This window comes from Ochotona princeps, chromosome 13 (genome assembly GCF_030435755.1).
Source record: "Ochotona princeps isolate mOchPri1 chromosome 13, mOchPri1.hap1, whole genome shotgun sequence".
In the NCBI taxonomy this organism is placed as follows: Eukaryota; Metazoa; Chordata; class Mammalia; order Lagomorpha; family Ochotonidae; genus Ochotona; species Ochotona princeps.
Window position 1 is genome coordinate 32,175,002 of NC_080844.1, and position 23,946 is coordinate 32,198,947.

At 47.9% G+C, this 23,946-nt stretch overlaps 1 protein-coding gene across 1 annotated transcript; it reads left to right on the forward strand.

Annotated features, from left to right (window-relative positions):
- Positions 1-9,000: 9,000 nt before the first annotated feature.
- On the forward strand, positions 9,001-23,240 carry EIF4EBP2 (eukaryotic translation initiation factor 4E binding protein 2). The gene is made up of 3 exons (XM_004583452.3): positions 9,001-9,373; positions 21,284-21,469; positions 22,397-23,240. Exons 1-3 carry the CDS (start codon positions 9,229-9,231, stop codon positions 22,426-22,428), a joined length of 363 nt encoding a protein of 120 aa, XP_004583509.1. The 5' UTR covers positions 9,001-9,228; the 3' UTR covers positions 22,429-23,240.
- The last annotated feature ends 706 nt before the right edge of the window (positions 23,241-23,946 follow it).

The window sequence follows — 23,946 nt, forward strand, 5'->3', positions numbered from 1 at the left end:
CTCCCAGGCCACAAGCAGGGAGCTGGATGGGAAGTAGGGCTGCTGGGATTAGAACCAGCACCTATATGGAGGAGAAGTCTTGGAGGAAGAGGCTTATAATGGCAGTGAAAAGAGAAGTGCTCCTCACTGATGGTCCAAGGAAGGTGGAGTGTTGAGGCTCATTTGGAATTTCCTCTGTTGTCTAAATAGGATATAGAAAAAAATCACAGGGTGAATGAAAACTGTCGGATTGTACAAACTCAACACCAGGAGTTTGCATAAAGCAGTGATGGGGAGACAGGGGCCGGACTGCACTTTGGGTCAACAATGGTGAAATCTGATTTTTCAAGAAAATCAGAAATCTTTTTTTCAAAATTTATTTGGGAGGCAGAGAACGATGAACACACATACACACAGAGTTCCCATCTACTTGTTCACTCCCCAAATGCCCACACCAGCAAGGCTGGACCCAGCTGGAGCCAGGAAGCAGAGGTTAATCCATGTCTTCATGTAGGTGGCAAGGATCCAGTCCCTTGAGCCATGACCTGCTGTCTCTCAGGTAGCATGTTAGTGGGAAATGGGAACTAGGAGCAGAGTGGAGACCCAGATCCAGGCACACTGACTCAGAAGTCACATGTCTCCATTGGCATCCTTAACACTGGGCCCCTCTAGAAATCTGGTTTTTAATATTGAAATCTCTGGTTTAGAAATAAAATCATTTATCAATAGGTAAATATTTATAAGGGTAAACAGGAGAGGGTTTTTCAGCCTGGCCTAGTTCTAGCTCTTATGAGCATTTTAGAAATGAGCTGGCAGGTGGAATGCCTGTCTCTCTCTCTGTGACTCTCAAATGAAAGCTCCATCAGTAAGTAATAATGAAAAAAGCAGGCAGATCTATGTGAGTATTCAAAAAGGAAAGTTGCATCACTGTGACCAATTCCATGCGAAGAATAAGGTCCAAAAAAACCCAGAAATGGAACCTCAGTTTTTGACTGCAAGGACCAGAGGGATGGGGCAGGTGATACGATGGGCCTCTGGGACTGAGGCAGGTGCAGGCATCTGTGCCTGAGGAGCTGCTGGGTACATTTAGGGACCCCCATTGGGAGTTCAGTGAAGAGTCTGGACTGAAGACACAGACCCAGGAGCCCCCCTACTCCCTGGCAGAGGCTGAAGCTTCAGGGTTGGTTGGGTTCACCTGAAGGAGGTGTGCAGGAAAACCAGAGGAGGATCTGCAGAGCAACAGCATTTCCAGGGATGGTGGGGAGGGGAGCTGGCAGCAGGGCAGCAGGGCAGCATGGAGGCCCACACAAGGGAGCAGAAAGAAGCCTAAAGAGCAGAAAAAAGAACAGAGCATCCAGGGCTAATGTTATAACATGTCAGCTTAAGCTGCCACTTGCAATACCAACATCTGTGTGAACCATGGATTTGAACACTGGCTGCTCCACTTCTGATCCAGTTCCCTGCCAATGCACCTGGGAAAGTATCAAAGGATAGTTCAAGTGTGTGGGTCCCTGCACCCCCTTGGGAGATCCAGATGGAGATTCTGGCTCCTGACTTCAGCCATTTTGGGCGTGTAAACCAGTGAATGGGAGATTCTCTGTCTGTAACTCCGCCTTTCAAATAAATAAATAACTTTTTAAAAGAGGGCCAGATGAGGGCCAGAAAGTGTCCAGTAGACGTAACATCCAAGCGAAGTTTCCATGCATTGGTTGGTCCTAAGTTGAGGTGAAAACCTAAGTGATTGAGGGTGAATAAGAAAGTGGTGGGCAAGTGTAGACAAGTGTCTTAAAAAACCCAACCAAGAGAAAAGGAAGGAACCAAGGTTATAGCTGGGAAGAGCCTGGGTGCTGGAGAAGAATTCGTCAGGTTACTGAGACATGAGCATGAGGAAACCTGGCTATCAGCAAATCAGGGTCAGCAGAAAAGGTCTGGGTAGAGATCAAGGAGATCACAGAAGCATGATAACTGAACATCTGTAACCTTCTCTTTTTGGTAGGTGGTGGGGCGGCTGGGCAGCAGCAGCAGCTCAAGGGTGGCGCAGAGAGGACTGACTTGGCTGGGAGCCTGGCCAGTGTGCCCCACGCTCCCAGCCTCTGTGGGCCTCCAGGCTCCACACTCTGGCTGGGAAGATGAAGTATTTCCTGAGCTGGAGTGTTATGAAATGTCTGGGGTTAAGTATTTGCTGCCTTCTGGCCCTGACATTCGAATCCCATCATGTCTTGATAGAAGACACAGTCCACGAGGAGGAGACCCCTGACCAAAAGCTCCTGTCCTGTCAACTCCTGACCTTTTGGGACCTTGTGCCCACTGGACATTATGCTAATAATTTCCTAAGCATCTTAACTGAGAGTTCAAATACTGCTCCCTCGCAACAATAATTTTATAAGGTCAAATGGGGCTTTTTTTTTTTTTAAGATTTTATTATTATTGGAAAGTCAGATATACAGAGAGGAGGAGAGACAGAGAGGAAGATCTTCCATCCGATGTTTCACTCCCCAAGTGAGCCGCAACGGGCCGATGCGCGCCAATCCGATGCCGGGACCAGGAACCTCTTCCAGGTCTCCCACGCGGGTGCAGGGTCCCAATACATTGGGCCGTCCTCTCCTGCTTTCCCAGGCCACAAGCAGGGAGCTGGATGGGAAGTGGAGCTGCCGGGACCAGAACCGGCGCCCATATGGGATCCCGGGGCTTTCAAGGTGAGGACTTTAGCCTCTAGGCCATGCCGCCGGGCCCAAATGGGGCTTTTTAACTAAGTCTCTGTCTGTCTGCCTGGGCTGCCGTAAGAAGTCCCATAGACTTTGGTGGTTTGAGAAGCAAAAATGTGTTTTCTCACCTTCTGGAGATTGGAATTCAAGATCAAGGTGCCAACTACTGGAGGTTGTTGCAATCGCTCAACTGGCTAATCCTCTCCCTTAAAGCACCAACATCCTATATGAGCAATGGTACATTTCCTGGCTGCTCCACTTCCCATCCAGCTCCCAGCTTGTGGCTTGAGAAGGCAGTTGAGGATGGCCCAAGTCCTTGAGACTCTGCACTCACACAGGAGACCTGGAATAAGCTCCAAGCTCCACGTTTCAATTGTCTCAGCTCTAGCCATTACAGCAATTAGAAGTGAGGGATGAAACAGTGAAAAGATCTTTCTCTCTGTCTCTCCTTCTCTATAAATCTGCCTTGCTGGCTGACTGGGTTGCTGTGAGGACCTACTTGTTGGCTTGGAGACAGCCCCTTCTCACAGCGTCCCTGGATGGTGCAGAGTTCCATAATCTCTTTCTCCACTCACAAGGAACTGGATCTATCTGATTACAGCTCTGCCCTATGACCTCATCTAGCCTTCACTGTCCCTTTGCAGGTTCCATCTCCAAACAGAGGTCCACTGGAGTGGGGGGGGGGGGTTACAACTTCAGTAGAAGAGTAGAGTTGGAGGACCAATGTTGTGGCCGAGCAGGTCCAGCAGCCAGCATCCCATACCAGAATATTGGTTCCAGTCCCAGCTACTTTGCTTTCCATACAGCTTCTGGCTAACATTCCTGCAAATGCTCCAAGTGTTTAGGGTCTTGCCACCCAAAGTGGGACACCAGGATGGATTTCCTAGCTTATGGCTTCAACCTAGCTCATCTCTGACTGCTTCAGTCACTCAGGGAGTAAACCAGCAAATAAAAGATCTCTCTTGCTCTCTCTATGTCATTCCACTTTTCAGAAAAATAAATCTTTGTTAAAGAAAAAAAGATGGAGGTTCTGGCATGCTAGCCTAGCGGCTAAAGTCCTCGCTTTGAACGCACCGGGATCCCATAGGGGCACCGGTTCTAATCCAGGCAGCTCCACCTCCCATCCAGCTCCCTGCTTGTGGCCTGGGAAGGCAGTCGAGGACGGCCCAATGCTTTGGGACCCTATACCCGCGTGGGAGACCGCGCACCGGCCGTTGCGCGGATCGGCACGCACCGGCCCGTTGCGGCTCACTTGGGGAGTGAATCATTGGATGGAAGATCTTCCTCTCTGTTTCTCCTCCTCTCTGTATATCTGACTGTAATAAAATAAATAAATCTTAAAAAAAAAAAAAAGAAAGAAAGGTTGCCTGGTGATCGGAATACAAGATGTTCTTCTGGAAAGAGGTAGGAGCCTGCAGCTTCCAAGAGAAATACATATCTGCCAAATCCTGGAGGTGGCTGGCTGTGAGTGCCGTGTGGAGACCTTCTCTCCACCATGGATGCCCCCAAACATGTTTGGGTTTCAGCTGTTCAGTGTGAGTTCTCAGGACCACTCACCTACTCCAACTTTTCCCCACACCACTTTGACCTTCAACCCTTAACCCCTCCTCTGTCACTCTCCTCCATCTCACTCCAAGCATCCTCCAAGTCACTCAGGTGCTCACAAGATAGCCCTGAGCCCTGGCATTACACCGTGCTAGTTCCTGGGGGAGGAGCAGCAACCTTGACAAGCTGCTGATGTGAGACACAGGGTTCAGAGGCTGACTGATGTTAGCTGTACACTCACATAGTTACAACTCGAAGGCCACATGGAGGAGGGAGAGGCACAGAGGTGAGAGAGCCGGTAACAAGAGTGGACTGTGGTAGAGAGGGTTGGAAGGGAGGCTCCGGTGAATGAATGGAACAAGCAGGATGGGAACCGTGAAGGGACCAGGAGTCAAGCAGGTGGATATTAGAGATGAGGTTGATTTTCAAACATAGCAAAGGTATGTAACAAAATAACAAACATCAGTTTAATCCAACATGATCCCTTTTCTTTTTTATAAAAGATTTATTTATTTTTATTGGAAAGTCAGATACACAGAGAGGAGAGAACAGAAAGGAAGATCTTCTATCCACTGGTTCACTCCCCAACAGGCCACAACAGCCAGAGATAAGCTGACTTTCAAGTAAATGAATAAATATTAAAAATAGAAGAAACAAAGAGAGGAGACAGAGAGGAATAAAAAGAAAAAGAAAGAAACAAGGAAGGAAGGAAGGAAGGGGAACTCCTATTGAATATCCTGGGCCCCACCCAAGAGAAGGCAGAGGTGCCCCGGGGGCAGATCTCTTGTCTCAAGTTGGTCAGCACTGACCTTGGTTCCTAGGCTGTATACACAGTGTACCTTTTATGTCAGAGCATGGCAAATTGTGGGGATGACAGCACATTTCCATTTTAAAAATATTCTTTCTTAGGGTCTATGCCATATCTCAACAGGCCAGTCCTCTGCCTGTAAGCGCTAGCATTCCATGTGGGCGCTGGTTCATGTCCCAGTGGCTCCACTTCTCATCAAGCTCCCTGCCTGAAGCCTCGGAAAGCAGTAGAGGATGACTCAATGCCTTGGGATCCTGAATCCTCATGGGAGACCTGGAAGAAGCTCCTGGCTTCAGATTGGCTCAGTTCCAGCCATTGTGTCCACTTGGGGAGTGAACCAGAGGAGAGAAGATCTTTCTCTCCTCTCTGTAAATCTGACTATCCAATAAACGTAAATAAATCTTTGAAAAAAAAAAAACTACTCGCTCTTGTGGGAACTCAAGTTCTCCAAACCAGCACATTCTGCAAGATTGATTATGACTCCAAGTGTACTGCCCTCTGTGATGTGGCTCTTACTCTGCAGGTCCAGGTGCCTGAGGGAGAGGTGGTCTATGGAGGAGGAGAGCCACTTAGCACCCACTGACTTGAATTAAATGATGACCAACAGGCAGATAACCTGGTCTCAACAGGATACTTGATTATGCTTAAGTGACTTGGAAGGATTGTACTTCATTTAATGAAGTGACAAGGGCAAGCAAAAAGTGGCACCAGAAAAGATCTTCAAAGGAGGTAATATAGATTAAAGCACTCTGGACCCACAGGCTCGTTGTTGGCGGGCCTGCTCTCCTCCATCCCTGACAGCCCCCTTTTTGAGCCTCATTTGCTTCTGGACCACCACTGCCACTGGTCAAACTTTAGCTGGGACTGCCGTGCAATCCCCAGACGGTTGCCTGGGAGTGAAGGGCTACTTCTATGTTCTGAACAACAGGCTCAGAACTTGTTTGTACAGCAAGCTGGCTGTAGAACAGCATTAGAGCAAGGTGTGCATACCTAACATTGAAGCATGCACACAGTGACCCATTCCTGATAACTGTGACAGCTAAGAGAAATGCCTGGATAAAGGAGGTCACCTGAAGCTGCCGACTGGGACACCTGCATTCCATGTCACAGTGCCTGGGATTGAGACACCTGCTCTGTGCCCAGTTCCAGCCTCCTGCTAATGCACACCCTAGGAGGCAGCAGGTGATAAGTTCAAGAACTTGGATCCCTGCCACCCATCAGGGGCAGCTGGAAGCAGTTCCTGGCTCATGGCTTTGGCCTGGCATGCAAGCCAGCCCTGGCTGTTGTGGACATTTGGGAAATGAACCAGCAAGAGAGAAAATGTTGGGCTTGCTTCAGCAGCATATATACTAAAAAATTGGAAGAGAGGAAATGTTTATCTGTGTATCTGTCTCTGTTTCTCTGCCCATTAAATAAATAAAAATACAATTTTTAAGCTTTTTAAGATTTATTTATTTTTGTTAGAAAGGAAGATTTACAGAGAGAGGGAGAGACACAAAGATCTTCCATCCTCTGCTTCACTCCTCAAATGGCCACAACAGCCAGAGCTGAGCAGATCCAAGACCAACAGCCAGGAGCTTCTTTCAGATATCCAGCGTGGGTGCAGGGTCCAAGGCCTTGGGCCATCCGCTGCTTTCCCAGGCCATTAGCAGGGTGCTGGATGGGAAGTGGAGCAGCTGGGACTGAAACTGGTGCCCGCATGGGATGCTGATGCTACAGGGAGAGGATTAGCCCGTTGAGCCAGAGTGCCATCCCCTCAAATTATTTTTCTATAAACTGAAACAGGAATGCTAATGGCCACAACATGAGGAAGCTGTATTAGCGATAAGATCACTAAAAAGTAGCTGGCTGGAGAAGCACCTGACACACCTGCAAGTCTCCCAGGGTTATCTGCGGTTGTTATCACAGTCTCAGGAGCTTCAGGAATAAATGCTGCTCCTCCCCCAGGATGTTCAGCAGATATGGTGATAAGTGATGGAGGTCCCAGGCTTTGGGGCTGCAGCAGCAAGTGCAGAGGCTCTGCAACCACCAGTGTGGGTTCTCATCCCTTCTTCACCAGCTCCCGACTATGACCTCAGAGAAGTCAGTTACTCTGTGCACCTCAATTCTTCCTCTGTAGAATGTGGATAAGAATGATAAGCAGCCCCGCCTCTTCTCGTGATGGTGGCTCAGCTGAGATAATGGTTGTGAATGTGCTTTGTCAAGTGGAAAAGGCTTGTCCATCCTCCTTCCTGAGATACGTATCTAATGTGGATGACTCCAGGACTGAAGGGTGCGGCTCAGCCTCCCTGTCTTCTAGGAGGAACCGGGGGCAACAGGTCAGTCCAGATGAGTTAGGATGAGTGTGAGAAGCCAAAGTGGCTGGGCTGCAAGGACACATGGCTACACGAAGGACATGCCTGGGTCAGGGAGACCCAGGCAATGTGAATTTTATTATTATTATTTTTAAATCTCCAATTACAATAACACATTTTAAATATTTTAAAAATGGGTTGCCAACAAGTATCACAGGTTGCATGTTTCATTCTGGTAAGGTCTCTGGTATGGCCGTAGGGTCACACAACAACTCCCCAGTTCCCAATTATCAGATAACCCCCTGCCCAGATAATACTAAATTGGCACATTTGACTCCAGTGGGAAGATCCACTCTCCCAGAATATTTTCTAGGGACATACTGGCTTGTATATGTACACATACATACATATATACAAATATGGAATACTACTTGGTCATCAAAAAGGACACAGGGGGAGCAATGGCTCGATTGGTTAATCCTCTGTCTGCAAGTGCTGGCAACTCAAATGGGTGTTGGTTCATGTTCCAGCTGCTCCACGTCCCATCCAGCTCTCCTGCTTACAGTCTGGGAAAGCAGTGGAGGACAGCCCAAAGTCTTGGGACCCTATACCTGCGTGGGAAACATGTAAAAACCTCCTGGCTTTGGATTGGCTCAGCTCTGGCTACTTGGGGAGTGTCTGTCTCTCCTCTCTGTAAGACTGCCTTTCCAATAGAAATAAATAAATCTTAAAAAAACAAAAAAGGAACACAGAACTAACACAGCAACACCTTATGCTGAGTGAAGACTCCCAGATAGAAACTAGCAGATACAGCATAACTCCATTTCTGCTCTGTTTTAGAACAGCTAAAATGAATCCACAGCAGCAACAGCTCAGGGATTGCCGCGGGCCACAGTGCCTGCTCCTAACTTTTTACATTTTAAAATAAAATAACTATGTTAATATGCAATGAGTTATAATCATTTTATATTTCAATGGATGTTTAAAAAGTTTCTCAGCACTGATTTCCAATGCAGAAATGATCAGTAGATAGAAGTTGCCCATGTAAAAGCTCTTGGAAATCCCCAATAATTTTCAAGAATGTTTAGAGGCAGTGGAACCAGAAAGTTTGACAATATTAGTGAAAAGAACTGAGTGCAGATCTAGATTTTTCAGGGAACTGTGTGCCTGTGCCTCGGTTTACCTCTGATCTGACCACCCCCGTGAGGAGGACAGCTATTGGTCTTCTCCTTTTCCTAATGTTTACCTGTTCTTTAGGTTTCATAGGGATGGTCTCTGACATGAGTGGTTGCCCAGGAAAGGGAAATTGGGAAACTTGGGAGACAAAATTTCTGCTCTGTTGAATTATTAAAAGCTATATAGTGCATGCACAGCTTGTGTTTCATAATGAACAATCAGGAGTGAAAATCACGGTTAGAAGGAATAGGTATTGAAGTTAGCTTAAGGCCTACGGATCCACAACACCGCCAGCCACGCCTAGCTTTTCCCCTTCATCACCCTCTTCCGCCCACCCGGGGAAGACCCCGCCCCCCGAACAGAGGCCCCGCCCCCTGAGCGGAGGACCCACCCCTAGCAGAAGCCCCGCCCTTGGTCGGAAGGCCCGCCCGCCGCGTGACTTCCGGTCGTCCCTTTTCCCGAACTCCCTCTGGCTCCCGCCTTCGCCCGCTTCCGGTCGTCGTCGTCGTCGCCGCTGCCGCTTCTCCCGCTGCTGAGGCTGCTGGCGGAGGCCGGAGGATCGGGCGGCGGCGGCGGCGGCGGCGGGAGCGGGAGGGACGAGGAGCGAGAGGGAGCGAGCGAGGAGCGAGCAGAGCGCGGCCTTCCGTCCGCCAGCGGAGCCGCCGCCGCCGCCGCCGCCCGTCCGCCCGTCGGACAAAGCCAAGAGCTCGCGCCCACAGCCATGTCCTCGTCCGCCGGCAGCGGCCATCAGCCCAGCCAGAGCCGTGCCATCCCCACGCGCACCGTGCCCATCAGCGACGCCGCGCAGCTACCTCATGACTATTGCACCACGCCCGGAGGGACTCTCTTCTCCACCACGCCGGGAGGTGAGCCAGTCCTACCCGGCCCCGTGAGCCAGTCCTACCCGGCGCGCCCTTCGGGGGCGCGGAGAGCGGGCGAGCCCTTGGGGGGACGCGGAGGACGGGCGAGCCCTTGAGGGACGCCGAAAGCGAGCAGCCCCCATAGTGGCGCGGAGGACGGGCGAGCCCTTGGGGCGCGCGGAAGACGGGCGAGCCCTTGAGGGGCACGGAGGGTGAGCGAGCCCTTTGGGCTACGCGGCCGTTGGAATGCGCACTCGACCCGGTTTTCGCTCGCCCTCCGCCGCGGAGTTCGGGCCCCTGCTGCGCGTGATCTGGTCTTCAGTGGCAGCGGATTGCGCGCGTTACACAGTCAGCCTTGATTATTGGAGTTGTGTGTCCGCGGGGCCTTTTTTGGAGTGGGATCATCGGCGCGGAGCGGGGAGCGGGAGGGGAAGGTTTGGAGTTCCCGGGATCTTAGGATAGTTTGTTGTGCTGCTTTGAGAACCCCGGGAGGAGGCTCCCTTGCCAGGTGTGGAAGCCTCGCCCAATGTCAGCCTGCTTTGACACCATTGTTTACTGGCGGGGGGGGGGGCAGTCCTCAGGCCGGACAGACGGGGTAAAATAAGGCTTTAGTGGTAGCGGAGCCAAAGGAGGTGAGGTGGCCAAACACTGGCAGCTTCAGGGAATGGGGGGGGTGGTGTGGAGATTGGTTGGCCGTGCCTATGTTAGCTTCCCCGGAGGGGGCATTGTCGGGCTGGGTGGGCTGCTTGATCATGAGGGAGGTTGTGGGCATTGCTTTCCGGAGTAGTTAGGAACTGTTTACTGTAACCCTGGAGGAAGGTGCCAGGTGTGCTTGAATTGGTCACGGGAAAGGGGGGCTCAAAGGTTGTCTGTTCTCGGAGGGGCGAGGATGGGCAAGGTCTTTTTTTTTTTAGGAGCCTGTTCTGAAGGCCACTAGGCCTCCGTTGTTGGAACTTGAGAACTTTGCCTTCTATGGGTGATGGGATGGCCTCTCACTGGAGGGTGGGAACATCGCTGGCAGCTCCTGCCAGGGGCAGGCTCCCTAGCCTCCTTCCTGTGGGCTGGGCCCACGACTTGCACTGCAGCCAATCCGGTGCAGCCAGGCCTGGGCCGGCCTTTAATCGATTGCACAATAGCGAGGCCTGCAGAGTACCCAACGCCAACGGATAAAAATCTAGCAGGAAGCTTTTGCAGAGGAATCCAACCGGGCCACTGGAGGGGAAGGGTGGGGGTCTCGGGAGACTCGACCATGACCTCGCTAAAAGTGCATGGTTGTGTGTGCAGAGCTGGATTTAAGGAAACAAGGCTTTTCTCAGGGAGGGACTTAGCACCCTCGCAGCCAGACCTGTGCTTGAATGTGCTTTTAAGTTGCCCAGAGTCGGCTCCAGGGGGGGATGGGGTCCTGACCATGATTGGACTGATAGCGTTTAAGGAAACAGACCTGGCTTTCCAAGGGCCTTTCAGACTTCTTTGTGGTGTTGGTTTGCAAATGCCTGTGCTCCCAGCAGTCCAAGGAGTCCCAGGAACAACTGCGCTTAGTCATTCAGGGGAGGGAGCTAGACATTGAGCTATGAGTGCATCAGTATTCCCCCAAGGAATCACCACAGAGGGCGAACTGCCATGCTTTTAAAATAAAGGCATAATCGGCCCAGCGTGGTGGCCTAACAGCTAAAGTCCTCGCCTTGAACACGTTGGGATCCCATATGGGTGCCGGTTCTGGTCTCAGCAGCTCCACTTCCCATCCAGCTCCCTGCTTGTGGCCTGGGAAAGCAGTTGAGTATGGCCCAGAGCCTTGGGATCCTGCACCCATGTGGGAGACCCAAAAGAGGAACTGGGCTCCTGGCTTCAGATCGGCGCAGCTCATGTCATTGCAGTCACTTGGGGAGTGAATCATCGGACGGAAGATCTTCCTCTCTGTCTCTCCTCCTATCTGTATATATGACTTTTGCAATAAAAAATAACTAACTAACTGAATAAATAAAGGCATAATCCTTTAGGCTTTGCTTTCAGGATAGAAACCCAACTCTTCGTCTGGAACAGTGGCTCAAATGCTTGTCCCTCCCCGCAACACACACATCCCCATTAACTGGCCATCAAATCGCTTCTCCTATTCTTCAGTTTTATATTTAAATACTCATTTTCTTGACTCATGAATTTTTAAATTTATTTTTATTGGAAATACAGATTACAGAAAGACATCCATCTGCTGGCTCGCTCCGTAAGTGGCTCCAGTGGCTGGAGCTGAGCCAATCCTAAATCAGGAGCTTTTTTTTTAAGGTCTCCCAAATGGGTGCAGGGTCCAAAGGCTTTAGTGTGTCCTAAGTCACCAGCAAGGAGTTGGATGGGAAGTGGAGCAGTCAGGACATGAACCAGCGCTCATGGGATCTTCGTGCATGCAAGGTAAGGATTTAGGCAGTGAGCACTGTCGTGCTAAGTACTTACTGACTTCTTTGCCATCCAGGCCTTTTTTGCCCTTTAGTACTTAATAAGAAATACAGTTTCTTATCCAAATGGGCTTAAGATTCTGATTTGGGAAGGAAAAGAGAAGCAAAAGTTAAGATTTATAGTTCTGGGATTACAAAGAATCAAATACTGGCTTATGTATTTCAGACTTGGAGACAATTGGGAAAATGAGCGAGTACATTTGTATTGGAAATCTCTGTTCAGCTATGAGAGAGAGAATTAACAATTCTTGCTTCAAACTCCTTGGGTGTCACACCCAGCCGAGCATTCGAGGGTAAGAGTTGTGCTCAGTCCCCTTGTGAGCAGACTGGGCAGGGACATCCACAACATAGTGAACTGAAGATTTCTCCCCTTTATCCTTGCCACCCTGTGTGTAGGTGCCTCTGCAGCACCTTCCTGAGTGTGGGAAGTAAGTGATGGTGGAAAACAACCTGGTGGAATGTCCTTGGTTTCTTTACTACGAAAAATTTTTTTGTTGAGGACTTTTAAGGTAGATAACTGTCCTTATGTTTTTCTATATATACATATATATGTGTGTGTGTGTGTGTGTGTGTATATGTGTATATATATATATATATATATTTCAGATGTTTTTTAAAGATTTATTTCTTTTTATTGGGAAGGCAGAGACACAGAAGAGGAGAGACAGAGAGGAAGATCTTTCATTCGCTGGTTCACTCCCCAAGTAGCTATAACCGCTGGAGCTGAGCCAATCCAAAGCCAGGAACTTCTTCCAGGTCTCTCACATGGGTGCAGGGTCCCAAGGCTTTGGGCTGTCCTCCACTGCTTTCCCAGGCCACAAGCAGGGGGTTGGAGGGGAAGTGGGGCAAATCCCCAAATGGGATGCCAGCACATGCAAGGCAAGGACTTTTGTTGCTACACCACTGCATCAGGCCCACTTTATATTTTTTATCTTTCTGTGGAGGAATGGGGATATTTGAGTCCTCCATTGAGAAGCTACTTCCAGCTCTAGTGGACGGTAAAGTTAGTAGGGAAGGAATCTAATGGGTTCATTTTATGCCTGAGAGAAACCGAGACCCAAAAAATTAAGTCCTTGTAAAGTATCCTACAGCTAATTAGTGTCAGTGGGTTGCCTTAAATTTAGTACGTTGAGTATTATTCCGATCTTATCCTCTGCTATCTTAAGATACTTTTCAACATTCAGACATTTTCCTGCCTCTGGCTAAAGTGGTTGTGCTTTCTGGGAGCTGAATCGGGTCTCCTAGGAGGGTTGTGTGCTGGGCAGTCAGTACAGTCACAGAAGCCTCTTGCCTTTTCTCTGTGTAACATCCTCATCAGCCCTGGGAAATGCTTTTTGCCATGATAAGATCTGAGATGATGCCGTGGCTCTTCCTCACCTGCTGGGTAGCTGCTGGGACTGGCCCACTGGGGCAGATTGACCTGAAGGCCATCAGAAGGGTCTGGAAGTAAAGGAGAAGACAGGAAGGCAGCAAAATGATGCGCTTAGTGTGAGCTCTGCCAAGGAGCGAGGAGGTGCTGCTGTGCCATCTGCTTCCTCCCGGGGCGGGGGGGTGGGAAGGATCCAGAGTCGAGTCTGCCTTCAGACATGGGGAAGGAAGGTCAGCTGCTGACCATATTGTTTGCTGTTTGGTGTTCTTGGGTGGAATTTATTCCAGGACAACAACTTCTGAACCAACCAATGTATTTATTAAGTCTTTAACTTTAGTTAACAGCCAAAGGATTTCATTATTGTGTGCAGAAAGTACATGGCCAAGGTAATGAAGGGTGTAAAATCATTTTGCTCTGTGGTAGAGCAATGACATTTACTTATCACAGCACAGGTGATCATTCCATGGGATATTCAGTTATTGTCTTGTATTCATGAGTTTCCAAAGTATATATTGAAAAAGATGTCCTTTTTGTTCTTAAACTGGGTGTACTTTGCTGGCGAAGGCTTTAATGCTGGTGTGTTGTTAAGATTTATGTATTTGAAACGCTGACAGAGAGACAGCTTCCATCCTCATTCACTCCCCAGGTAGCCGCAGTGACTAGAACTGAACCTGGGCCAAGTGGAAGCCAGGAGCTTCTTCTGGATCTCCCACATAGAAGACAGTGTCCCAGGAACTTGGGCCATCTTGCACTGCTTTCCAGGCACATCAACAGAGAGCTGAATCAGAAGTGGGGCAGCTGAGATTGGCGCTGGAGCTGTGGGCCCCAAGGGTTTGAATTCTGCATCTGGGCAAGATCACGTTCTCCATCCTCAAGTCAGTGCCCTCTGTGGAACCTGCACCTCTGTCTGCCCTAAGTCAGACAGCTTCTGAGGCCTGCTGGAGCTCCTGTGGCAGGCCTGTGTGCTGCTCCCCTCTGCTTTCCTGAGACCTGTGGCCTGAGATTGGAGGAGGAAGGTGATGATCCTGTAACCTGACACCACCAAGGTTATTGGCAGAGAGGTTTTGAGGATCACAGTCTTAAAGACAGGTGTATAGGTGGGATCCTGAAATTACTGTGTACGTTTGACAGTGTGTCTACATATTTGCAGGTCAGGTAGGGTAAAGTTACAATGGAGAAAGTTTGTTCATGTGGTTAGAAAGGAAGATTTGAGAAGGAAGGCAACTTGTTGCCAAGAAGCCAGAACTTTTTCTTGCTTCCCAAATTAATGGGATCAAATTAATGTTTAAAGGCTTGCTGCTACTCTTGACTATAATAGAAGTCACTTAAGGCTCACAGTGGGTAAGAGCTCAGGCAGCTGTTTTCACATTTGTCCATTTGTGATTTATACAAGCTGCTTCAAACCTTCGTGTTCCTCAGTACCCAGCGGCTAGCTGTCCAGCCCATGTGCAGCTAGGTGTTTGTCTGTCTTACTCTTTTGTTGTTGTTTGTTTAAGACTTATTTTATTTTTATTGTAAAGTCAGATATACAGAAAGGAGGAGAGACAGAGGGGAAGATCTTTTGTCTGTTGATTCACTCCCCAAGCGGTTGCAATTGCTGAAGCTGAGCCGATCTGAAGCCAGGAGCCTTGAGCCTCTTCAGGGTCTGACATTCGGAGCCTCACATTCGGAGTCTCCAATGTGAGTGCAGGGTCCCAAGGCTTTGGGCCGTCCTCAACTGCCCTCCCAGGCCACAAGCAGGGAGCTGGATGGGAAGCAGGGTTGCTGGGATTAGAACCAGTGCTCATATGGGATCCCGGGTGTGCAAGGCGAGGATTTAGAGTCACTAGGCTACTGCTCTGGGCCCCGATGCGGTTTTGTTTTGTTTTGTTTTGAACTTAATTCAATACCTGTGAAAGTAAAAGTTTGTTACCTGGTATTAGGCTAAGAACAAAAAATGATACTTCTTTCCCTTTCCTTCTGATTCCATTTCTGCTGTCCAGAAAAACCATTTTAAGCTTTTAGCCTGTTCTTTTTTTTTTTAGATATATGTGTATATATTATTGTTTTTTGATACAATTTAGTTGGCACTGGGGTCTCTTCTCCCCCTTCCACCATCCTGTTTTTGTAGTCTCTACCTCTGAGTTTCTAAATAACAGCATTTAATGCCCTAGAATTAGTTGTCAATTATGTATATTAACAGTTTCCTACAAGGAGAAATAACGATTGAGTTGCTATATGTCATTTTCTCTCCCAGTTCAGGCCGCAGATGGCATACAGAATGGCAGGCCTGTAAGAGCTGCAGAGTTCCTGTCACCTAGAGATGTCATAGACTTGGCAGTGTCTTGTTGGTTGCAATGATGGTGTGACCAAACTGTGCTGGCAGCCTGTGAAAGCAGCATGTGCAGTGAGGCCTGGCATATCACTCTTGAAAATCAACAGTGTGTTACTAGAGTATGTAGATCCTGTGCCATACTGTTCATTGTTGTCAAGTGCGCTTCTCCTTATCAGAGTCAACTGTAGTGATCTGCGTATTCACTGGTAGCAGCTGCACACCTTCACTATGCTTCAAGAGGTCATGGCTGTGATTAGCCCAGACCACTTAGGTTTGTGGAAGTGCCCTTGTTATGCTGCAACTATGACTGTGCCTTTCTCAGGATCCTTGACATTGAGACGTGACTGACTGTGTACTTCTACCTCCTGATCTCCCAGCTTGTCTGTGTATGTGTGTAAGGTTGAGGTGCATTTAAATGTGGCTGACACTGCTGACTTCCTGCTCAACAAGCATTTCCCCTTCTGTGCTGTCACTGAGTGCTTGGTTCCATCCCTTCCCGGCAGTGTGCCTAGCCCGGGATATGTAACTGCTAGTTTTCACAGAAAGTTTTCTCTTGGATGGGTAGCATCCCATGAGGAATCTTCAACTCCACCTGCTCCCTCTGTGCGGGAGTGCAGGTTCAGCTCAGTCTTCTTGGAGGGTTTTGTCACCAGCTTGTTCAAGTTCTGCAATTTGGACAAGTTCCTTAATGCTTTTCCCAAGCTAATTCCGTAAGAGAATGTTTAATTCTAATTCTAGAAGCAGCCTTAATTAAGCAGAATTTTACAAAGGAGTGTAGGAACAGCTGCCTTAGGCCTCCTCTATTTAGCTGTATTTCAACACTTCATTTACTAGGTGTATGTACTTGATGCATAGATTATTATTTTTAAAAAGCTACTTCAGGGGCCCAATGTGGTAGCCTAGCGGCTAAAGTCCTTACCTTGCACACACCAGGCTCCCATATGGGCACCAGTTCTAATCCTGGCAGCCCCACTTTCCATCCAGCTCCCTGCTTGTGAAATGGGAAAGCAGTCGAGGATGTCCCAAAACCTTGTGACCCTGCACGGGACCCTGCACCCATATGGGAGACCCAGAAGAAGCTTCTGGCTCCTGGCTTCAGATCAGCTGAGTTCCGGCCTCTGGGGCCACTTGGGATTGAATAAACAGATGGAAGACCTTCCTCTCTGTCTCTCCTCCGCTCATATATCTGACTTTCCAGTAACAATAAATAAATCTTAAAAATAAATAAAATAGGGCCCGGCGGCATGGCCTAGCGGCTAAAATCCTTGCCTTGAATGCCCCGGGATCCCATATGGGCGCTGGTTCTAATCCCGGCAGCCCCACTTCCCATCCAGCTCCCTGCTTGTGGCCTGGGAAAGCAGTTGAGGACGGCCCAAGGCTTTGGGACCCTGCACCCGCGTGGGAGACCCGGAAGAGGTTCCAGGTTCCTGGCTTCGGATCGGCGCGCACCTGCCCGTTGCGGCTCACTTGGGGAGTGAATCATCGGACGGAAGATCTTCCTCTCTGTCTCTCCTCCTCTCTGTATTTCTGACTGTGATAAAATGAATAAATCTTTTAAAAAAAAAATAAATAAATAAAATAAAATAAGCTACTTGGTGTTAAGCAGAGGCCCTAAAGCTTGAGGAGCCTTGTTTCTGTCCTGCCGTCTTGGTTTTGAGCTGCAGTTGTTGGCCTTTTTGTTGATTTTCTCCCCCACCCCTTTTTTTTCCTTCTCATTGGCAAGTTGCTGGATTTTAGATCAAAAAATCCCTCTTTCTTCCCTGCTTCCTTTTCATCTAAAGAGCTTGGATTTACATCCACGTTATCCTGTTAATGTCAGTGTCTAGAAAATGCTGGATTCAGAGTATTAAATTTGTCCTAGTATTTGGCTTTTAAGGGATGAACAAATGTATCTGTTAACCTAGATTTAAAGATTCCTTTTTGGGGCCCGGCAGCGTGGCCTAGCGGCTAAAGTCCTCGCCTTGAAAGCCCCGGGATCCCATATGGCCAACGGTTCTAATCCCGGCAGCTCCACTTCCCATCCAGCTCCCTGCTTGTGGCCTGGGAAAGCAGTTGAGGATGGTCCAATGCATTGGGACCCCGCACCCGCATGGGAGACCTGGAAGAGGTTCCAGGCTCCCGGCTTCGGATCGGCGCGCATCGGCCCGTTGTGGCTCACTTGGGGAGTGAATCATCGGATGGAAGATCTCCCTCTCTGTCTCTCCTCCTCTGTGTCTATCTGGCTGTAATAAAATGAATAAATCTTTAAAAAAAAAAGATTCCTTTTTGTTTTGAAGTAGAGAAAAATTAGACAGTCACTTTTTTTTTGAGGACTTATTTTTATTGGAAGGTCACATATACAGAGAGGAAAAACTTCCGACCGTTGACTCAAACCCACCCCACTCCCCACAAGTGGCCACAACAGCTGGAGCTGAGCCAGTCTGGATCCAGGAGCCTCCTCTAGGTCTCCCACACATGTGCAGGATCCCAAGGCTTTGGCCCGTCCTTGACTGCTTTCCCAGGCCACAAGCAGGGAGCTGGATGGGAAGCTGGGCTGCTCTGATTAGAACTGACGCTCATATGGGATCCCAGCATGTGCACGGTGAGGGATTTAACCACTAGGCAGTCACACTGGGCTATGGACTGTTACTCTCAACGTTGTCTTTTTAAGATCATTTAATTTTTTGAAAGGCAGAGTCATAGAGACAGCACAGTGTGATATATTCAAGGAAATACTTTGCAAAAAGAAATGAGGTACTAATCGCTGCTACATAGACGTGTATGTAGGTGAAAGAAATAGTCATAAAAGACTGTGTATTGTACGATTCCATGTACATGGTATGCCCAGAATAGGCAGATTATAGAGACAGGAGTGCATTAGTCATTGCTTAGGACTGTGGGGCCAGGAGGAGGTAGGGTTCTTTGTATGAGTAATCAAAGTGTTGCAAAATTATGATGATGGGTACACAGTTCTGTGAATTAACTAAAAAGTATTGGATTACACCCTTTAAAATGGATGAGTTGTAAATGAATTTTATCAAACTAAATTTTTTTTTTATTGATTCTGGTAGAGTACAGTGAATCTTCAGCTTCTCATACTCAAATTTAAACAGTCTCTAATGCAATTGTCCTCCTTGTTTCAGTACACATAATCCATATGTTATTACTTCTGTTCTATGCTTTTTTCACTGCTTTATCCCAAGTTTACAGGTTTGGCTTGCTGCAGAAATGAGGAAAAGCTGTTCTTACGTCTAAGTTAATGTTGGTAAGAACATCTCACTGGGAAGCTCACCCTTCTGAAGCCTGGCCAAACCTGAGCTGAAGGTGGGCACACAGCACATGTGCAGACTGCATTGCTGACACTTCCTTCGGAAAGCCATCCGGCCCTTCTCATCCGGATTGCACTTACTTTACATATGTTCAGGGAACAGATTGTCGACTTCAAAACCCGACAGATTGGATACATGAGGTTACAGTGTTTGTAAAGGGTTTGTTCAGGACTAAATTTTATTTCCCCAAATTAAAATGTTGAAGCCCTTAAATCCCAATGTGATGGTGTTAGGAGGTGGGACCCTTGCTAATTGCTTATGTTTAGATGTAGGTGAGGGTTGTAGCCCTCCCGGTAGGGTTGATACTTTTGGAATAATAGATTCTGTATACACACCCACATCTGGGGGAAGAGATAGGGCATCTCCTGTGAGCAAGAAGAGAGTCCTCTTCAGGAATCATCCACCTGGCCCCTTCACTTCTAGCCCCCAAAACTGTGAGGCCTGACTGGGATGGGAAGTGTTCCCAGTGAATTTCCCAGTAATTCTTTGTTGACTCTACCTTTGTGTGTGAATTTCAAATTTATTTTTTTTTAAGATTTGTTTATTTTTATTACAAAGTCCGATATAGAGAGAGGAGGAGAGGCAGAGAGAAATATCTTCCGTCTGATGATTCACTCCCCAAGTGAGCCGCAACAACTGGTGCTGTGCCGATCCGAAGCCAGGAGCCCAAATCCTCAATCCGAAGCCAGGAGCCCAAATCCTCTTCCAGGTCTCCCATGCCGGTGCAGGGTACCAAGGCTCTGGGCCACCCTCAACTGCTTTCCCAGGCCACAAGCAGGGAGCTGGATGGGAAGTGGAGCTGCTGGGATTAGAACCGGCGCCCATATGGGATCCCTGCACGTTCAAGGCAAGATCTTTAGCTGCTGGGCCACTGTGCCGGGCCCAGGTTTTCTTTGGCTTTAAACCCATTATGGACATGATACTTTGGCCTTACTACTTCCTTTTGTTTCCTAGCTGGACTTGGCACATATGCTACACTACCACTCCCCTCTTCTGGTCACCCTCTTCAGTCAATGGTTTCTATAAATGATCACCTTCCAGGAATCTTCCTGTGGCTAACCCTTCCCCTTCCCCTCCCATCCCCTTCTTTTTTTTAAAGAAGATTTCTTTTTTTTTTAATTGCAAAGTCAGATATACAGAGGGGAAGAATCTTCCTTCCGATGATTCACTCCAAGTGATTACAGTGGCCGGTACTGCACTGATCCGAAGCCAGGAGCCTGGAGCTGCTTCCAGGTCTCCCACATGGGTGCAGGGTCTCAAGGCTTTGGGCCATCCTTAACTACTTTCCCAGACCATAAGCAGGAAGCTGGATGGGAAGTGGAGCTGCGGGGGTTAGAACTGGCGCCCATATGGGTTCCTGACGTGTTCAAGGCAAGGACTTTAGCCACTAGCTGGGCCCTCTTTTCTTTTTTTTTTTTTTTTTTTTATTATTATTTTTAATTCCTCTTTTCTTTTGTATTACCTAACTCAGTAGTACCTTGGGGAGAATATGACAAAAATGAGAGCAGCAGCCCTTCCTCTAGGTTTATTTATTCATTTATCTATCTGTCTATCATCTACCTACCTACCTACCTATCAGAAAAGTAGTTACAGAGAGGAGGGGAGAGACAGGAAGATCTTCCATTTGCTGTTTCGCTCCAAATGGCTGCATAGGCCTGAGCTGAGTCTGTCCAAAGTCAGTTGTTTGGAGCTTTTTCCAGATCTGTCTTGGTGGATGCAGGAGCCCAGGCACTTTAGCAGGGAGCTGGACTGGAAGTAGAGCTGCCAGGACCTGAACTGGTGCCTAAATGGGATGCTGGCACTGCGGGAATAGGCTTAAGCTACTACACATGATGCTGGCCTCTTGAAGATCATAACGTTAGGACACAGATATGAATCAGACATATCCCTAGTATAAGGAATCCAAGTCCATAGGGGAAGATAGATAAACAGGACTATACTGGCTGATAAGTTTTGAATAAGATAAGAAGATGTTCTCAATAAGGGGGTGACTTTTGTAAAGGAAGCAATGTTGAGTCATAAAGGATAAGCACGGGTCTCATGGACAGAGCAGAATAAAGGGGATTCCAGATGGCAGGAGTCTCTTCTCTGGCAGCAGGGATAGAGTATCTCCTTAAGGCTTAGTATTCGTGGCATTTCAACTCAATTCCTGAGTCCTAGCTCCTGACAGTGCACTTTGGGAGGTAGCAGGTGACAGCTCACCTGCTGCCCATGGGAGAGACAAGATTGAGTTCAGCCTCCTGGGCCAGCCGTAGCCTTTGGGAGGTAGCCTTTGTAGACATTTGGAGAGGAAACTGTGAGGAAGATACCTGTCTTTCCTTCTCCTGTCTGTCTCTCTCTGCCTTTCAACTACTTGTCATCTTTTTTTTTTTTAAAGAGTATTAAGAGAAAGAAGGGATAATTCCAAAATAAATGCTTTCTTAGGTAATATGCTGCTAGCCCTTTACTTTGTTTCAGATTGTTTTCAACCCTGTTTTCCAGGAACCCGAATCATTTATGATCGAAAGTTTTTGTTGGATCGTCGCAATTCTCCAATGGCTCAGACCCCGCCCTGTCATCTGCCCAATATTCCAGGAGTCACAAGCCCTGGCACCTTAATCGAAGACTCCAAAGTAGAAGTAAACAATTTGAACAACTTAAACAATCATGACCGGAAGCATGCAGTTGGTAAGAGAGTAGAGATGAAGAGGGTTGCTGTGGGAAGTTGAATGTTAGTTTGTTAGAGTTGAAAAAATTTTGAGAAGAGAGGAAGGGAATATCATATTCATAAAATTATACCCACGAACTGTATTGAGTCTATTAAAAAGGAAAAACAAATATTGTTTTTTTTTTTGTTTGGTTGTTTGGTTTTGGGTTTGGGTTTGGGTTTTTTTTGGGGGGGGGAGGATAACTGGTTATCTCTAAGGTTCCCCTTTATTCCTCAAATAGTTTATTGAAGCCCTCTCGTCTAGTTACTGTGGATGGGATCAGGGGATTGTCAGTTCAGAAGGGGAGTCCTTAGCCCTGCCTTGAGGGCTTGCTGGCCTAAGCTTTATTGGACAGGGGTAGCACACATATGGCAAGCAAAATAAAATTTCACAGTCTAAATTCTCATCCCTTGCATGAACTAGGTCTGTTCCTTCTAGAATGTCCTTCTGTATGATGTGCGGAAATGCAGAGGGATTTGTTTCCCAATATGTTTCTGAATACGCCTGCCACACACATCTGTAGTCAGGAGTTCTCTGTCTCTGTCTCTGACACAACAGCTAGGTGGAAACGGCCAGCTCCTGAAGTACATCCCAGAAGTTGCATGTGGAGGCCTGTGGGCGGGCATCAGCATTATGCCTTCTCATTTCAAATGAGTATTTGTTTAATGAGTAATATGTTCAAAACCACAAGAAGAATGTGCTTACCTGAAATGCAGTAAACAATTCCCAGGAGTTGCTGCTTGGTAACCCTGTGGACAGAGGGACAGACTATAAAATACAACCAAAGCAAAGCAACAGAGAATGGGATGAGTCTGGGTCATTTTGTGACTCTTGTGAAGGGAGATTGGTGGTTGAAACTCTGCTTTTCCCTTTTGTGCTAAACCTGTCATTTTCTTGTGCTGTCTAGGGGATGATGCTCAGTTTGAGATGGACATCTAACTCGCCAGTAAGGATTAGCAGAAAAGCAGCCGTATGGAGACCTGCATGTACATGATTGGACCGAACAGATCCACAGTGGAAGCCAGGAGGCCGTACCAGCAGTCCCCATTGCTGCTTTCACCCTCTTCTTCCCAGGTGCCAAATGATTGGATGATGAGCTTCTGACCATTTCTCCTCCATTTCCTGTTTCCCCTCCCACTTAGACAGGTTAGATTGAAGGCCCTGAGACTATTTTCACAGAACCAAGCAGTCCATCATGGAAACAGTTGAACTGGCTTCCTCGGTCACTTTTCAATTGAGAACCACCTGTCCAACTCAGATCTGTCCCAAATCAAATTTCTGCCCACCGACAATTTCCTGTTGAGAAGTCCAGGGAAAGGACACAGGGATTTGGTGGGTCCTGCGTTATCCTTGCTCCTTCGCCTCTGTCTCCTTCCTGGCTCTGGATCCTGCCTGTGCTTCAGCGCTGCAGGAGAAGGCTAGGTTGGGATCTTGAAAACCATCAGGGGAAATAACCAAGAAGAGCAGATTTCCCCTTGACGTCTGTCCTTTAGGACAGAGTACAGTTGGTGCAACTCTGGTAGCATTTTCCTGTGACACCATTCTGAGGTCTCCTTCCCCTCTTTCCTCTGGGAGGAATGTCTTCTGTCTTGGTATTACAATCCTTCTTGCTATTTTTCTTATGTAGCGCGTTTGTACAGATGTTTTTAAACTCCGTGTCAGAAAGGAGTCCCAAGTATCTATCAGCTCTCCTTCACTCGTCTCCCGTTCCTTCCTGCTTGCATCTTATTGCTAGCAAAGTCTTTCTATACTCCAAGGGGTTTGGGTTTTGGTTTGGGTTTGGGTTTGGTTTTGTGCACTCCTGGAGCAGGTCCATCCCAAATAAGAGAGTCACAACAGCCACCCCTGCTTGATAAGGCCTGCTGGTAGTACCATGCCAGGTAATACCCAAGGATGACCCAGGGAGAGCGCAGGATGGTTGATGGGCCCAGTCTCCGTGGTTGCTGCTTTAGGGCCCATGAGCTGTGTCACTTGTCTTGGCTGGCTGTTCCTAATACGGGCAAGTTTAAAGCCAACTCTCAGGTGCTCACAGACAAGAGTTCTTCCCCTTGGCGGGTCTGCTCTGTTTGGCAGCTGGGATAGATAAGACTGGGCTTCAAAATGTGTTCCTCCCAGTTTCTTGCCTTTCCTGTTTTACTCTGGATTCCTCTTTCTTCTCTTTCCTTCTTCTCTTGCTCCTTTCCTTCTCTGCCAGTCCATTTTTCAAATCCACTTCTAAGATACCTCAAGTATTGGTATCTGATAAAACCTGTTACTCCTCTTACTTGAGGAGTAACCTTTTATTTTTAAGATGACTACAGACCTATTTTTAAATAAGTTTTCAGTACAATTCTGAACAGCAACTTTTTGATTAATGCCTTCCAGTGTTAGGAAGGTGGGAACTGTCCACAAGCGAGTCTGCTGTTCTGTGTACCATCCCATGTCCCCAATCCATTCTCCACTTTTCTCCTTTCTCTT